Here is a 15,704-nt window from a genome sequence, read left to right as displayed (position 1 = left end):
CTGCGTACCTGAGAAGGCGTGGCACCAGGACCTTGCATCTATCCGAGGCTCCCCTGCCCTAGGGATCCTCTGGGGTACCCTTCTTCCCAGCAGCTCAGGCTGGCTCTGCCCAGCCGTGGTCCCTGGGGCCTCCCTGGTGAGGCCGCCATCTTGGCGAGGAGCAAGCGGGTAGTCCCCATGGGCCGGGATCCCCACGCACGCTGCGCCTCGAGTCACGGGGGCGGGGGCGAGGCGCGGCGCGGATGAAAGGGCCCTGGGGCCTTCCAAATAGGAGGGAATAGTGCTCTGGATTCCGGCAAGGGTCTGGACCTTAGGAACGGGGAAGGATGGGAGAATGGGCAGAAGCAGCAGTAACCGTGCCCAACGCTATCTCCACGTGGCGTGCCTCCATTCCGCTCCCCGTCAGCCCTACCCACTCAGCCCTGCTGCCTTCCTTCTGCCAGCTGGCTGACCCCACTCCCAAGGGAAGAGCGGCCTATCGCTCCCAGCTCCTTGCCCCGAACCACCCCGTGTGCGCGAACCTGGTGGGCCGGCGTGGCTTTGGCCGGGCAGGGGGCGGGGCGAGCGGTGGTGACGCGGCCGTTGCCATGGGAACTCGCCGCCCGCTCGCTCTCTGGAGCTGGAGCCGGAGCTGCCGCCAGCCGCCTGCCTCAGGCTCTCTCTGCCAGCCGTGCGGTCAGGCTCGCAGGGTGGTCGGGGGGAGCCGGGCGGCAGAGAAGGAGGGAGCGGGTACGGCCTCCTAGCCGGGACCGGTAAGCCGAAGCCCTTGAGCCGCTCGCTGCCGCTGCCGCCGCGACCGCGAGGGACAAGGACAAGCGCCGAGCGGCGCCTGCCCAACCCCCGGAACGCGCACCCGGCCCAACGCCCAGACACGGACCGTGCGGGCCGCCCCCGCCCCAGCGCCGCCCCACCTCAGCCCGGCCCGCGCCCTGGACGCCTCCGCATCTCGGGCCGGCTCCGGCTCCGGCTCCGGCTCAGTCCCGGTAGCTCTTCTCCGACCCCGCCGCAGCCTCCGCCGCAGCCGCAACCTCCGCCACAGCCGCCGCCTCCGCCCCCGGCCCCACTCCGCCCGCGACCCCTGCCGGGGCCCCGACCCCGGCCCTATCCCCGGCCCCGCCTGCGGCCCCACCAACCTCCGCTCCGGCCCAGTACCCGGAGGCCCAGCCGTGGGCACGATGCTGCCCAGCTCCATCCAGATTTCGGGGGAGCCGCTGTCCGGCGCCGAGGTGCGGGACATCTGCCGCGGCCTTCGCGACAACGCCGTGCGCCTGCTCTCACTGCGCGGCTGCCGCCTCTGCGACCGCGACTTCGGCCGCATCTGCCGGGCCCTGGCCGGGGCCACGTCCCTGGCGCAGCTCAACCTTAACCTGGGCGTCGTGTCCAGCCCCAGCCGCATCAAGCAGCTGGCTGAGGCTCTGCGGACCAACCGCTCCATCCAGTCCCTCTTGTGAGTGCGCCCCCTCGCAAGGGGGTCCTGGGCACTGCACCTTTCCATACACTCCCCTGGCACCTCCTGTTCCTCCACACTCCTTCCAGTACCATCCTACCTTCACACGCCTTATGCACATACACCGTGCTTCGGCCCATGCCTTCACAGCACCCTCCAAGCACACGCTTGGGCTTTGCACGCGCGACCCTACCCGTGTTGGGATACCCACCACTTCCCGACATGAGGTGGGGGCCGTACCTCCCCACCTAATCATCTGCATTTACTTCACTGGGGCAGCTCCTCGGTTCCCAAGAGGGAATATCCCCGTGGGGACGAGAGTCCTGCCCACTGCAGAGTTCCAGTCCACCACCCACCTACCCCTTCTCTGCCCCTCCCTGTGCAATGTCCTGGATCCCTGCCCCAGAAAACAAACCGAATTCTCCCTCTACCTGTATTCCCTGAGAATCTAGAACTTTCCTTCTCCTTTTCCAGGCCTCTCAAGTGCTGTAGTTAAGTGCCCTCCCCATACCTAGGGCTGACAGAAGTGAAAGTGCCCCTTTCTCATGTAGATAGGGCCGAGAACTGCGGTAACCCTGCTCTCTCACTCTCCTCCAGCCTGCATGGGAGCCCCCTGACAGATGCGGGGCTGGCCTTGCTGAACCCAGCCCTGGCTCTCCACCCTGCCCTTGTGGCTCTGGACCTGGGGGACTGCATGCTGGGTGATGAAGCCATCAACCTCATCTGTGGCCTCCTGCCCCCAGACGGGGCCAAATCTGGTGAGCAGGACCCTGTTGAGGGCTTGGGCTAGTGTGGCAGTGATGAAAATCGAAATGCAGAGGGAAGGGGGTGTGGCCCAGAGCTCTGATAGTGTGGGTGAGAACATCTTTCTACTCCTCTCAGGAAGGGGCAGGACGGGGGGCAGCATGGAGACTCAGGAATCCAGGCTGGGGCAGGCAGAGGAAGCATGGGCCTCCTTAATGGCTCTTGACCTCTATGGTGGGGGTAAGGTTGTGCCCAGCCACTAGGGACACCCTGGAGACACAGGGACGGTGGGGAAGGGCTCGAGGAGGGCTTAACCCTCCCTATTCTGGTTTCTTGCTATGATGCTGCCCAGGCTTGAAGGAGCTAACGCTGAGTGCCAACCCTGGCATCACCCCTAAGGGCTGGAGCCGCCTCGCCATTGCTGTGGCCCACAGCTCCCAGGTCCGCGTCCTCAATCTGGATTACAACCCCCTGGGTGAGGCTCAAGAATACCCCCTTGGGCTCTCACTGCCTCATGCCCTGTCCAAGAGCCTGGGACCATCAGTTGACATGGTAACCCGTACACTGGGAGAGGGAAGAGAAAGGAGAGCCCCCAGGGGTCAAGGAGATAGCTTTGTGGAGGACCAGGTGACCAACAAATAGATCAAAACATCAGTCACCACCCGTGGGCCTAACTTGCTTCATGCCTTCACTCACCAATCACAATGATCCCTTGCTGACCACCACCAATTGTCCATGTTTCCTTGGCCAGGGGTTAGTATCTAAAGTTGTTAAGGCAACGGGGAAGCTATCTGTAAGGATTAGCAGGCATGTGTATGAATGTGTGCACGTGTGTTGTCTCCCCAGGTGACCATGTGGCAGGAATGCTGGCTGTAGCTGTGGCCTCTAGTCGTACCCTAGAGGTCCTAGACTTGGAGGGCACAGGGCTCACCAACCAGTCAGCTCAGGTGGGAAGTCGTCATGTTTGGGCACAGCCAGGGGATGGGGTGGAGGTTAGCTTATGTGTCTGATGACATACCTAAGGGGTGGCAGGTTGGGGTCTGAGGACCTGCCTTAACTGTGTTCATCCTTTTCCATATTCTTCCCCACTTCAGACCCTGCTGGACATGGTAGAAAATTACCCCACAGCTTTGCGGAGCCTGGTGTTGGCTGAGAACAGCATTAGCCCAGAGCTGCAGCAACAGATCTGTGACCTCCTTTCTGAGGGAGAGGAGGAGGAGGAAGTGGCAGGAGGGGCTGGCGACACCCAGGAATGGGAGAGAGGGCGGGAGCCTGCTGCCCACCAGAGGGGCAGCAGCTCCTGGATGTGCCCCAGCGGTAAGAACCCAGAGGGTTGATCAGAGCCGGGTCTGGAAGAGGCTCGGGACAAGGGAGAGTGGGTGTGCAGAACCTAGGCTCTCACCTATCTGTGGTCCCCATTGGAGGAAGGAATGGTGGTCTGAACACTCCTCTGCCCTTCCACAGATCCCAGCTCTCAGATGGTGCTAATGACGTCAGGACTAGGGGACAGTCTGTTGGCTGAGACCGAGATGTGACTCTCCACTGGGCCTCTGCACACCATTTCACTTGTCTATGTCCCGAGCACCTTGCCCCAGATATCAGGGTCAGGCCCTGGGACTTGGGAGGGAACTGGGGTCAGGGGCTGCATGGGGGCTCTGGCAGCTCCTGGCAGTGTGGTGGGAAGGAAGCTCTGGAAGCTGTGACTGAGCAACAGCCTTGGGGGGCACTTGAACCCACGGCAATGCCTTTGAACTTGGCAGCTCTGGCTGCAAGCCGCTGGCTCGGAAAAGATTTTATGAACTCCACAACCTGTCGTGTGGCTGTAGTCACTGGGGGCCGGCAGTAGGGGAGGAATTGGAACTACCAGTAAGCACCACTAGGGGGCAGTAGCGTCGCACAGCCCAAGCTCTAAGCTGTGTGAACTGGTCCAGAATCTCAAAATAGGCCTGGCCAGGCCTAGAACCCGGGCTTCTGGGACAACACCTTACACTAGCCCCATAAAGATCTGGTCCCTGCCTCTGAGGGAGGACTCAGGGACCCTGCTAAGGTTACATAAGGTGCTCCCTCTCCCGCTCCCTGATGCTCTGTGCCTAGGGAAACCCTAGGCAGAGTGGAGTGACGGGGAGTCACTAGCTGACTAGGATGAGACTAGGACTGGGAATACTTACAAATGGGGAGAAGAGTGGGAGAGGGGAGGTCATTAAGACAAGTTAGGCCATACCAGTAAAATAGTTTTATTTGATTTTAAAATAGTCATCAATGTGAAAATTTCCCAAAGCTTAGAGTAACAGTCTAGAGCCAAGGTTGGGAGTGGGGGCCAGGCCTCACCCAGAGCCCAGCTTGAGGCCCCTGAGCCCCACCCTCCTTTCCAGAGGGAGGGAGGAGACAGCTGAGGGGGCCCTGAGTCAGTCCTCTCCCTCGTCCCCAAGGCCAGCTGTGCTGGGCCCCTGGAGGGCAACAGCTCATGCGGAGGACTCGGGGGGGAAGCAAACAGGTAGGAAACAGAAATGAGGTTAACAATTACACCATCACCCCCCCAAAAAAACAAAATAACAAAACTTGTGACTATGAAAGGAGGATGGAAGATGAATACTGATAAACTCCTCAGCTCCCCAGAACAGCCCAGTCTGGGCTGGGTTGGGCTGATTGGAGGAAAGGTCTTGAGACCCAACTGCATGTTACCTCTGAAGAATAAATATTCTAAGAAAAGGGGAAAACCATGAGGCAAGCTGCCACAGTCAGTCAACGCAGCTGACAGGCCTGGCATGGCCCACCACCTGACCCCACCCACACAGGGAACAGCTGTGCAGGTCTGGATAGAGGAGAGGTCAAGGGCTTGGACTGGGGACCCTGAGCTGCCAAGGTGTGGGGCCTCCTTGCAGTCCCGGTGCAGCAATGGCAGGAAGGCCATCAGGGGCCCTAGTTGAGCAGGTTGCCCTGCTCCTGGGCCTGGGTCAGGCTGTCCTTGCGGTGCAGGTGGTGAACCCCCATCCTCTTGGGGCTGCGCTGGGGGCGACTGGAGCTGGGGAGTGGCCAGGCCCTGCCCTCAGTGTGGGAAGTGCCTGGCCCCTCCTGTGTGCCACTGTTAATGGGCAGCAGGCTCTGGCGCTCTTCCTCAGGACCGATGGGCAGGTTCAGCTCTTCTTCTTCCTCCCTGGGAAAGCCAGAGTCAGGTTCTGTGGGTAGCAAAAGCTCACTCTCTTCGGGTCGGGGAGAAGGTGCCTGGACCACCTCATCTCTGTCAGCGGGGCTATGGGCAAAATGGCGCTGCAGCTCAGGGAGAGTGTCATGTCCAAAGGCTGTGCGCTGGGCCACAGCGGCAGGTGGCGGAGTACGGTCCACAAATGCCCGCTGCCAGCTGACCAGCAGGTCCTCTTCCGAGCTGGCAGAGCTAGCTGGGGCACTGAGTGTTAGGGGCGCTGGGCTGGGCTGGTGGTGGGGTGAGGCCTGGGCTGAGGCAGGGGTGCTGGGCACTGGGCTGGGGCGGGCCCGCTCACTCCCCTCCTCTACCAAGCTCAGGGAAATGGCCTGGCGGGTAGCATAAGTGCAGTTGGGCAGGGGGCTGTTGTGGGGGATCCGAACCTTATCCTCAGAGAACTCTATTACCCTGCGGCCAGGATACAGTGGGTGTGGTGGAGACGGGGTTGGGTAGGGGCTCAGCTTCTCAAAGGCTGGCAGGGGCAGCTCTTCCTCCGGGGAGCCCCTGGCAGTACTCAGAGAGTGGCACTCCCCATTGGGTTGCGGGGTGGGGCTGCCAGGCACCGGGGGACTGGCTGGATCACCTGGGACACCCTCACTCATGTCCACATGCACAAAGACATCCTCAGCCAAGGGGCGCCCGGCACTGCCTGACTGGGCTGAATTAAGCAGTAGAGACTCCGGCTTCTCTAACACTCGGGCAATGACTGAGGTAGGTACCACAGCCCCTGGGGCTAGGCTGGGAGCAGGACCTGGGCTGGCGGCCTCTTGACCACTGTGCAGATGTTTCTGAACCATGTCCTGTAGCTCACAGGGCAGCTGAGGTAAAAGAGCAGGAAATAGAGACATCAATGATCGCAGCCAAAGACAACTTGACTCATGGCGAAAGTAATGGCTCCCACGTTGAAGTACCTCTGTGTACTCAGCACTCCGCTATCTCCTATTCTTACAGCATGCCAGTGTGTATACCCTCACTTCACAGACACATAGGCCTGGAGAGGGGAAGACAACTTGAAGCTTTGGTTAACTTGGCCGGGATTTAAACCCAGATCTGCTGCTGCAGCCGGCATGTTCTCAAACTTCTATCTCCCGGCTTCTGCCCAAACCATACTTAAGTTTGGAGAATCTGTGTAGACCAGCAGCCTTAGAAATACCTCTACTTCTGGGCCGGGCACAGTGGCTCACACCTGTAATCCCAGCACTTTGGGAGGCCGAGGCGGGGGGATCACAAGGTCAGGAGATCGAGACCATCCTGGCTAACACGATGAAACCCCATCTCTACTAAAAAGACAAAAAAATTAGCCAGGCATGGTGGTGGGTGCCTTTAATTCCAGCTACTTAGGAGGCTGAAGCAGGAGAATTACTTGAAGCCGGGAGGTGGAGGTTGCAGTGAGCTGAGATTGTGCCACTGCACTCCAGCCTGGGTGACAGAGCAAGACTCCGTCTCAAAAAAAAAAAAAGAAATACCTGTACTTCTTCTACTTCTGCAGGCCACATCAACCTTGGGCCTGAAGCTGTGGGGTCTAGAGTTTACCCCTTGGGGTAACATGACCAGATGGGCCTAATCTTCTCTTAGTACTCTTTGGGCAGATAGCTCTGACTACCCTCTCCTCCCTGCCTGGGATCTTCTCTGTCTCTGTTACAGAAACCAACAGGGCTGGCCCCCCAGAACTAGTCTTGGGCCCTAGACAGTACACGGGACACCAACCAGTGGCAGAGTTGACTGGCTTAAGAGGTGACATGGAGGCAAGAGGAGGGCAAACTGGGAAGAGGAGGACAGAGAGAGGTGCAGAAACTGGAGTTAGAGAAGTCCTACAGTGGCCGGAATGGTCTATGTGGGCAGGGAGGGGGTGAGTTCTACTCACATCGGCAAACTTGTGGTTTCGGAAGTGGGACTTGTTGCACTTGAGGAGCTGTACAGCCAGGTTGCAGTCCAGCCGATACCGCTCCTACAGACACAGACCTGCTTCAGAGCCCAGGCCAGCCCTCTCCAAGGAAGCAGGGCCGAGCCAGAACAAAGCTAGCCCCAGGTGAGGAAGGCCCAAGTAGTGAAGCGCACATACATTGAGCTCTTCCAGCTTGTTGATGGTGTTCTTGGCATCCAGCAGCTTGTTGGTCAGCTCCACAATCTCCCAGTCCAGCGTCTTCCTATCCATCTCAGCCTTCTTGATCTGAGGCATAGACTTGAGGTTAACCCAGCCCACACCCTAGCCAGCCCTTCCTCTCCCTCCACCTCCTCCCATCCTGGAGACACAAGAGGCCACAGGTGCTAGGGCAGCCAAGGCGGACAGAGCAGAGACAAATGACGGACAGACAGAAGGAGACTGGGCATCTCTCCCGCTCTCTGGACTGGCTGTGGGGTGAGGGCTTTCTTAGCATGACCTCCTGCCACCTGGGCCCAGGACACAGGCAGTATAAGAGCTGTCCATCCCCTGAGGTTCCAGGGGCTCTGAGCACCAGGCAAGGCAGCTGGTACCTCAAAGGCAGTAACTGCAAACCAGGGGGCTGAAGCCTCTTATGTGTGCAGCTGTTTCCAACATCAGGCTAGGAGAGGGAAGAGGAAGCAGGGCTCAGTGGCAGCCAGGGCGCCTTGTTGAGCAGGGAGCAAGCTGCAGGCTCAAAAGTAGCCTGATCTCCAGTTCAGGGACTGGATCTGCAGCCTCCCCTCCCCGCCCACAGCCTGGGCTTGCTGCCACTGCAGCCAAGAAGCTTTGGGTGTTCAGTGGAGACATCAATCAGTACCTCTACCAGAGCCAAGGGCAGAGCAGGCTAGGCTCCCCAGCTCTCTCCTGGGAGGGAGGAATTGACAGTTAAACGGGCCTCATACAGGGAAGAGAAAGGAGCGGGTGTACTCAAGGGGCACAGGGTAATAGCCAGGGCCCACAATCCCAGATCTCAGCTGAGGAGAAGGCCAGGGCAAGGGAGAAGACACACAAACTCAGACGCAACTGCAAAAATCCAGCTGTGGCTAAGAGAGGCCTGAGAGGAGAGTGCAGCAGCAACGGTGGCAGCATGAGGGGGAGACGAGGAAAGAAGAGAAACAGTGTGAGCATTAAGACAGTCTTGACTTGCAGAGCACACTGCAGTACCCCCACCACTGCCCCATCCCACCATCTCCCCCAAGCCCCAGGGCAGAGTGGCATTCCCCTGGCAAATCCTGGCCCCCTGCTATGCTATGAGCACAGTGCCCACCAAGCTGCCCTCCCAGACAGATTACCAGTGTGTGCAGCTTGTCCTCCAACTCCTGGTTGGTCCGCTGGGAAGCTGTGTAGCTGTTCTGCAGCCTGAAAAGGGATAATACAAGGCATATCCCTGGGTCAAGATCCTGTTCTTCAGGCTCTGTTCAGCCTCCCCGATAGGGGATCTTGAACATGCCATTCTCCCTCAAGAACTTCAGTTGTCTAATAGGAATTAGAGGATCTCTAAGGCATCTTCCAGCTAACCTCCTATGAAAGGAGAGATTGTGTGTGTGTGTGTGTGTGTCTGTGTGTGTGTGTGGGGGGGGGGGGGCCTCACTCCCACACCTGCGAAACTTATCCTTAAATTTGTCCAGCTCCTCGCGGCTCTGGCCCAGCTCCAGCTCCAGGCAGTCCTGCCCGATTTCCAGCTCACGTTCCAGGGCCTCAGTGCGTCTGGTGGCGGAGGCCAGGCGCCGGCGAAGCTCTTCATTCTCCTGCTGCAAGAGCCTGGCAGGGTGTTGTGGGATTAAGGGCAGAGGGGTATGAGAGATAGAAGGGCATGCCCTGGAGCTCCAGAGTGGGCTCAGGAAGGAAGGGATGACATGAGGACAGGCAACCAGGGCAGGGAAACTCCTGGAGTCTTAGTCTGAGTCTAAGGCAGCATATTTCATAGGCCTGCTGGCCCTGGGAACACAGCATGGGTTGGGGGGTCAGGGGAGGAAGAGGGGATGGTAGGGGACAGTCCAGCCTCCCTTCACTATTGGAGAATGGAAATAAAGAATTGGGGGTAGGGATATGGCTCCCAGCATGTCTCTGGTTACAGCCCATGTCAGCCGGCCACCAAGCCCCCAGCTCCAGTTTCCCCACTGCACAATCAGGCTTCTCCATTATTCATCTCTTGGAAATCCAGCCCAGCACTGCCCTCCTCTCCAGAGGCCTCATGTGGCTAAGAAAGGGCTGTAAGGGTGGCAGCTGGTACAGGAGCCAGGAGCTGGGGAAGGGCTCCTTAGCAAGAAGAGCAGGGCCCTCAGAGCCAGTCACCTCCTGATTCTACGCTCTCTTGAAGCCCATGGAACAATAAAATCCCATTTTTCAGAAAAAATATCCACAACATCAAAACTCCTCCCAGAGTCCCTAAAACAATCCATCCCAACCTTTACTTTTGCCTAATCCAAGGGAAAGTCCAACTGTACCAACAGTCTAGCCTGGAGCTAAGAGGGACAGAGTTGAGGCAGGGCAGTATCTCAGGTAGCAGATACTCACTTCATCCTTTCTGCGTCAGTCAGGGGTTCCTAGGCAAAAAAGAGAGGCTTGAGGCTCAGCTCTGGACCACTGGACCCCTGGTTGGCTCACCCTCCAAATAGCCATAAGAAGGCTCAGGTGTGAAGCCCAAAGACTCTCATAGCAGAAGAGGGCTATAGGGCTCTCTACAGATGGAAGCAATTCAGTAATGCTGGGACAAGCCTCGATTACCCTCTCCCATGCCAACCAGAAGATTCAAGAACCTCTTCCAACCTTCACCCTTAATCCAATCCTGAAGCCATTTTCAAATAAGTCCTGGCACCCAAGCTACCTCTCCCCAGGGGCAGAGACAGCCTCTCAGCTGTTCACTCAGCTCCTGGTGGGTCCTGTCTCCACACAGGTATGGCAGAGACCTTCCAGAAAAGTCAGGCTGAACTATACACAAGAGTTCTGAGCTCTGACAAAGCCCTCAGCCTTGGGATGAAGACAAAGGCAGAATCAGGCCCTTGCAGAGGCTCAGGAAGAACAAGTGCATGGGAGAAGAGGACTAATCCTGACTAAGGGGGGGAAGTGCCTTGTCTGTCTTTTAACCTCCTGCCCCATCTTCCCCAAACCCCTATGGCGGTCATGGCTCAAGAGTCAAGTTCAGCCAACCACAAAGCAGAGCAGGCCCCTGCTATCGCGAGAGGGAAACATCAAGGGGCCTATTCTACGTGGAACTGACTGCTTCAGAAGTGCAGCCTCTGGCAGAAAATGGAGGTAGGTGGCTTCCTTTGTCCATTGACTCTGACAACTGGATTTGACCCTATTCTACTGCATACTGATTATACAGCCTTCACCTCACCGAGCCTTAGTTCCCTCATTTATAAAACTGAGGTAATGCTCGCTGGGTAGCACCTAGCATAATAGCTGCCATCTTAATTTAATGTTCCCTGAACTGAAATGAGCAAGTCATGGCTTTTCTACTCTGACCAAAGCAGGCTACAGTATGCCTGATGCTCAGCATATGCTGCGTCTCAGTTTCTTTACATGTGCTCCACGCACCGTGCCCAGGTGGAGATATGGCTGCAAGGGCAGTAAACCACTGTGGCCCTTGTTTCTGCCTGTGAATGAAGTTAATGGGGGAGGAGAGCCAATGTTTTGCAGCTGACTATAGGCCCCGAAGAGCAGAGTCCGGACCTAACAGTTCCTGGCAGGGAGTACGTATTCAACAAATGTTAGCCAAACAAAGCAAAGCTGGAGGAAGGGCCAGACTTCCTGGGGACAATGAAGAGCAACTGTGCTGGTGGGAAGTGGCTGTAGCACTGCCTCCTGATATGCCCCAAAGGGGCCACAGGTTGAATGGCTCTACTCCACTACGGAGGACCAGAGTCCCAACCACCAGCAGATTAGGACCCCTCAGTCTACTGGGCTGCCTCTTGCAGGGAGAATATCATATGGGATCATTTCTGCTAAGCTACAGAGACTCAGGGGTTCCCTGACATGTGGACATATACTCACAGACAGTCCCCCTTGAGCCTACATTGCCCCCACCTGCACTGCTGCGGCTAGGAGACCTCAGGCCTGCAACAGCAAGGCCCACTCTCACCCCAACTCAGGACCAGCTCAAGCAGGAGAAGTCAGCCAGACACCCAGCCTCAGGGGCCTTGCCTCTGCCGGTCAGGCTGGGGTACCAGTCTTGCTGACCTCCTGCTCAAGCCGGGATCCAGGAATTTCCAAACGCAGCTCCCGATGCTCTGGTGGTGCCTTACGGTAGGGTTTCTTAGCAGGGGCGGCACTGGTCATTCTGGGAGGTGACGGCTCCTCCGCCTGCTGAGAAGCAAGAAGAAGGCAGGCTCAGAGATGTGGCCAGAAGGACTCTGGACTGAGAAAAAAACAGCCACATAGGCTGACAGGCCTGGGCCATTACTGGAGTCACTAGAAGGGCAGGACTTAGGTGTGTCAGTCCCCATAGGTCAAAGGAGTGCTGGAGGGTGGGGCATGGGTCCAACGGGGAACAAATGGGTGGGAAAAGGCAGGGCCTAGGGCCTGAACATCTAGGTTCTAAGAGTGGGGCAGGGAGCTTCAAAGCAGCCCACCACCCTCCTTACCACTCTCCTCTGTGGGCTTTGAAGGCCTCAGAAGGTAAAACTGCTCTCTATGCATTAGTTTTCTCAACTCTAAATTAGCAATAAAAGAGCATCAATTTCTTTTTTTCTTTTCTTTTTTGAGACAGGGTCTTGCTCTGTTGCCCAGGCTGGAGTGCAGTGGCGCAATCTTGGCTCACTGCAGCCTCGACCTCCTGGGCTCAAGTAATCCTCCTGCCTCAGCCTTCTGTGTAGCTCGGACCACAAGCATGTGCCACTGCACCTGGCTATTTTTTGTACACAGCATCTCACTTTGTTGCCCAGGCTCAAACTCTCAAGCTCAAGCAATCCTTCTGTCTTGGCCTTCCAAAGTGCTGGGATTATAGGTATGAGCTACTGATTCCAGTTAAGAATAGCACCAACTTCATAGGGTTGTTGGGAAGATGATGTAAAGCACTTAGGAAACGTTGAATAAATGTTAGTTTAAAAAAAAAAAAACATAACCAAAAATGTGAGTTTGGGGATAAAATCCAGGATCCCCAGTGGGAGTCTCAAGGCCCAAGAGGGCTCTCTGGCCTCAGCCACTGATGACCAAACCCCTGTGGCCTCCACCACTCTTTTCACCAGCCCCCACCAAGAGAGAACACTTGGCTGCCCCCTCACCTGCCCCTCCCCAGAAGACAGCCAGGCTGAGGGCACAGGCCTCATCAGGGACATACCGTCTGTTTGTCGGCAGCTCTCTCTGTTCCGCTGTCCGGGAGTTAGCCCTCGGCTCTCCGCATCCCACGGCCCCTCCACTTCCTTTAGCCAACAGCTCCTGAAACCAGAGAAGGGAAGAAAGTGGAAACCAGGTGTCAGCCGCCTGTCTGTCAGTGCTACAGGCCTGCTGCCCAGTCTGGGACCTGGAAGGCCCCCCAGGGAGAACCATGGCAGGAAGGCCATGAAACAGGGGGCCTGAGGGGAAAGCAGCTGGAGGCAGATGACTGGAAGCACTGGGTTCCTGCCTTTCTCCATGACAGTACTGTCACAGGCCCAGATGAGATACGTGTGTCTGTGTGTGTGTTCATGGTCTCAGCACATTGCCCAATTCTGGAATAGGTCCGGTTCCGTCCTATCCCTACTCCACATCTGTCCTCATCTCCCAAGCCTCTCAGAGTTTGGAAACAACTAAGAGATTTGGGGAACATGGGTTACAAATGAGAACACCAGGAAAAAGCCGCACAGAGATCCAAGAAGATAGAGAAAATGATGGAAAGAGAGCGCCTAGCATTTCCAGAAGGAGGCCCAAGGCTATTTGGTGTATAATGATGGTCACCGGCCTTTGCAATGAGGAGGCACAGGGCTAGGAGAAGAAATCTGAAAAGGGAGCAACACAGACCAGTAGTTCTCAACCAGGCAATTCTGTCTACCCTCCTTCTCCAGAGACGTCTGGCGCCCACTCTCCTTCCCCAGGGACGTCTGGCAAGTGTCTGGAGACATTTTTGGTTGTTGAAACCTGGAGGGAAGGAGTGCCACTGGCGCCTAGTGGGTAGAAGCTGGGGATGCTTTGGTCATCCCACAACCATAGGACAACTCCCACCACAAATAACTCCCAACAGAAAATATCCAGAGTGCCAAGGCTGAGGAACGCTCGCGAAGAAAACCCCCGTCGGGGGAGTTGGAGACACCTGGGCTCCAGGCTCAGCACTGACACCGTGGGGCCCTGTGTAATGCCCTTCCTCACTGGATAACTCAGTTCCTTATCTACACAGAGGTGGCTGGACTGAGTGACCTGTGAGAGCCCCTCCAGCCTCCTGAGGTTCAGAGATGGGCCCACACCCCTTCCTGGCCCCCACCTGTAATTAGCTGGGTTGCAGCACGGGGGCAGCAGCCACCAGTGATCAGGCAGTAACCTCAGGTGGCCTTCTGGGCAGAAAAAACAATCTCCTCCCGCCCCCATCAACCTAAACAGAGCTGGAGGCTGAGGGAAGCCTTGCGGGCTAAAGCATGTGTTCCCACTGTCGGGACATGCCCTGGCCATGACTCCTGTCACATTCCAACAGGGCCCAGGGCAGGAAGAATGGTGAGAGGGTAGGGAGGGTGGGGAAGCAGGAGTGGTCTCCCTCCTCTGTCTGGACAGCCTGGGCCCTGGTTGGGGTTCGGCGGGGAGCTGGGGTGCGGCAGCACAGACACGGCCGCCAGCCTCCTCCCCCTGACAGGAGGCAGAACGTGTCCCCACAGGGCACATGCAACATGCTGTGTCGGCTGACTCCCTGCACAGGAATCCAGGTGGGCGGGCCTGAAAGGACCACACATTCCCGGGGTGTGGGGAGCAAACAAGTTACCCCAACAGGTTCCTTGGGGCTGCCCCTCCAGAGGGGCCCGGGGTGGGTGCTCCTATGGCCTGAGGGAGAGGCCTAGAAAGTCCCAAACCCACCTGGGTATGTGGGTTCTGATACTCAGAGGGTAAATGTGTGGGGTGCATGAGTCGGAAAACAGGGTAGGGCCAGAGATGGAAGAGAGAGATGCGAGCAGTCAAGAGCTTCTACAAAGTAAAGGAGCAGCTCAGAGAGTTGGTCTCTGCCTTTCCCTTTCTCTACAGAGGGTCCAGGTCCCGGCTCCCTTCCCCCATGTGCTCCCCAGTCATCTGAGGAAGTCCTTTCTCTCTGCAGGCCCCTTTGTGTGCCCCTCCTCTATTCCTCTGTACTCCCTTGTCCCTATTCCTGGCAAGGCCCGTGCTGTCCTCTTGGTACCAAGACACCTGCATGAACGGCAGGCAGGCAGGGAGGCCACGAACACCCTTGGGTGTCCAGCAATCCTGTAGGGAGGGCTGCTTCACTCCACGCCCTGCAGCCCTGGCTCTAGTTGCCACACATCCTCTAGCTCCTCCTGCCTCACCCTGACCTCAAGACCTACTCCCTGGCCCTACAGCATGTATTTATCCCCAGAGCTTCCATGGCCAGAGGGGATCTGGCTTGCTAGGCAAGGAGTACCCCGAGAAGGTGGCTGGCAGTGCGACGGACAGTAAATGCAGACACAGACTCTCTGGGGATGGGGGTGGTGGTGATGGGAGGTTATTCTCTCTGCCAGAGCCTATTCTTTCCATGCACGTCAGAGTTACAGGTATGGAAAACCACTCCCAACTAAGGAAGCAGAAGGCAATGCCCACTGGGAAGACAATCCACCAGGGGGCCCATGGTGTTCCTCAACACCAGGCTGCGAGGGAGATGTGTACCAACCACTTCCTGCCCTGTGTCCATAAACACAGGGTGTGCCCAACACCCAGGCCCTACTGAGTGCCCCAGATCCAGCCCATGAGGGGCCCACAGTTCCAGCAATGAACAGGAATACAATGGGCCTGGCAGCCCACAGTCCTTGACTGGAGGCAAGGAAGGTGTGCAGGGAAAGTCCGGACAGACCCGAGGAGGACAGTGATGCATGGTGCAGTAGACAACAAAGAGAGAAGCATCGGGACACTTGGCCTGCAAGCTGAGAGAAGGTAAAGGGGTGAGGCAGATGGCATCACAGTGGTCCCTCCAGGAACACTCAGCTACCAGGTGCAGCCTCCCCTGGCCACATCTCCTTCACCCAAAGGTTTCCCAAGCTGCCTTGGAGTGTTTCAGCCCAAGGAGGACTCCCAATCCCATGTGGGGAAGAAAAGGTCCCAAAGGAGAGCAGCTGGACAACTCAGAATGGGCCATGGCCCATGATGAGTGAGCGGCAGCCAAGGACAGCCTCTGGGGCCTCCTGGCCTCTGGATGCTAAGCTGGCTTCAGGGCGCCTCCCAGAAAACGGTCTTCTGGAGGAAGACCAGGAAATCAACAGGGCTGGCCAGACACGGTGGCTCAC

At 57.4% G+C, this 15,704-nt stretch overlaps 2 protein-coding genes across 17 annotated transcripts in view; one reads left to right on the top strand and one right to left on the bottom strand.

The window, feature by feature from the left end:
• Positions 1-591: 591 nt before the first annotated feature.
• Positions 592-3,995, top strand: LRRC73 (leucine rich repeat containing 73). Of its 2 annotated transcripts, XM_054493250.2 has the most exons (6): positions 592-1,447; positions 2,045-2,205; positions 2,544-2,666; positions 3,038-3,138; positions 3,286-3,508; positions 3,656-3,995. In XM_054493250.2, the coding sequence occupies exons 1-6, from the start codon at positions 1,176-1,178 to the stop codon at positions 3,724-3,726; spliced, it is 951 nt and encodes a 316-aa protein (XP_054349225.1). In that variant the 5' UTR covers positions 592-1,175; the 3' UTR covers positions 3,727-3,995. The 2 variants fall into 2 exon arrangements, with proteins under 2 accessions (XP_054349225.1, XP_063523111.1); XM_063667041.1 differs by lacking the exon at positions 2,544-2,666 and having other exon boundaries at positions 612-1,447.
• Positions 3,996-4,409: 414 nt separating this feature from the next.
• The window catches only part of TJAP1 (tight junction associated protein 1), a 28,566-nt gene continuing 17,271 nt past the window's right edge, over positions 4,410-15,704 (bottom strand). For 7 of the 15 annotated variants that reach the window (XM_063666225.1, XM_054492019.2, XM_054492013.2 and 4 more), the window contains 8 exons: positions 12,596-12,693; positions 11,497-11,619; positions 9,832-9,860; positions 8,914-9,075; positions 8,607-8,673; positions 7,453-7,560; positions 7,255-7,338; positions 4,410-6,208 (listed from right to left, as the gene is read on the bottom strand). In XM_063666225.1, the coding sequence (XP_063522295.1) occupies positions 5,111-6,208; positions 7,255-7,338; positions 7,453-7,560; positions 8,607-8,673; positions 8,914-9,075; positions 9,832-9,860; positions 11,497-11,595 (1,647 nt within the window). In that variant the 5' untranslated portion in view covers positions 11,596-11,619; positions 12,596-12,693 and the 3' untranslated portion in view covers positions 4,410-5,110. Of the gene's footprint in view, positions 6,209-7,254; positions 7,339-7,452; positions 7,561-8,338; positions 8,369-8,606; positions 8,674-8,913; positions 9,076-9,831; positions 9,861-11,496; positions 11,623-12,595; positions 12,694-15,704 lie in introns of all 15 variants that reach the window. The other 8 variants (XM_054492018.2, XM_063666221.1, XM_054492020.2 and 5 more) reach the window with 2 other exon arrangements.

The sequence above is a fragment of the Pongo pygmaeus genome, chromosome 5, assembly GCF_028885625.2.
Source record: "Pongo pygmaeus isolate AG05252 chromosome 5, NHGRI_mPonPyg2-v2.0_pri, whole genome shotgun sequence".
In the NCBI taxonomy this organism is placed as follows: domain Eukaryota; kingdom Metazoa; phylum Chordata; class Mammalia; order Primates; family Hominidae; genus Pongo; species Pongo pygmaeus.
This window is presented reverse-complemented; position numbering and strand designations above follow the sequence as displayed.

Bases quoted from the DNA above. Each gene is read 5' to 3' on its own strand.
- LRRC73 (XM_054493250.2), top strand. From the start codon at position 1,176: ATGCTGCCCAGCTCCATCCAGATTTCGGGGGAGCCGCTGTCCGGCGCC. The intron at 2,206-2,543 runs GTGAGCAGGACC...GATGCTGCCCAG, and splicing joins CCCAGACGGGGCCAAATCTG to GCTTGAAGGAGCTAACGCTG. The intron at 3,139-3,285 runs GTGGGAAGTCGT...TCCCCACTTCAG, and splicing joins TCACCAACCAGTCAGCTCAG to ACCCTGCTGGACATGGTAGA.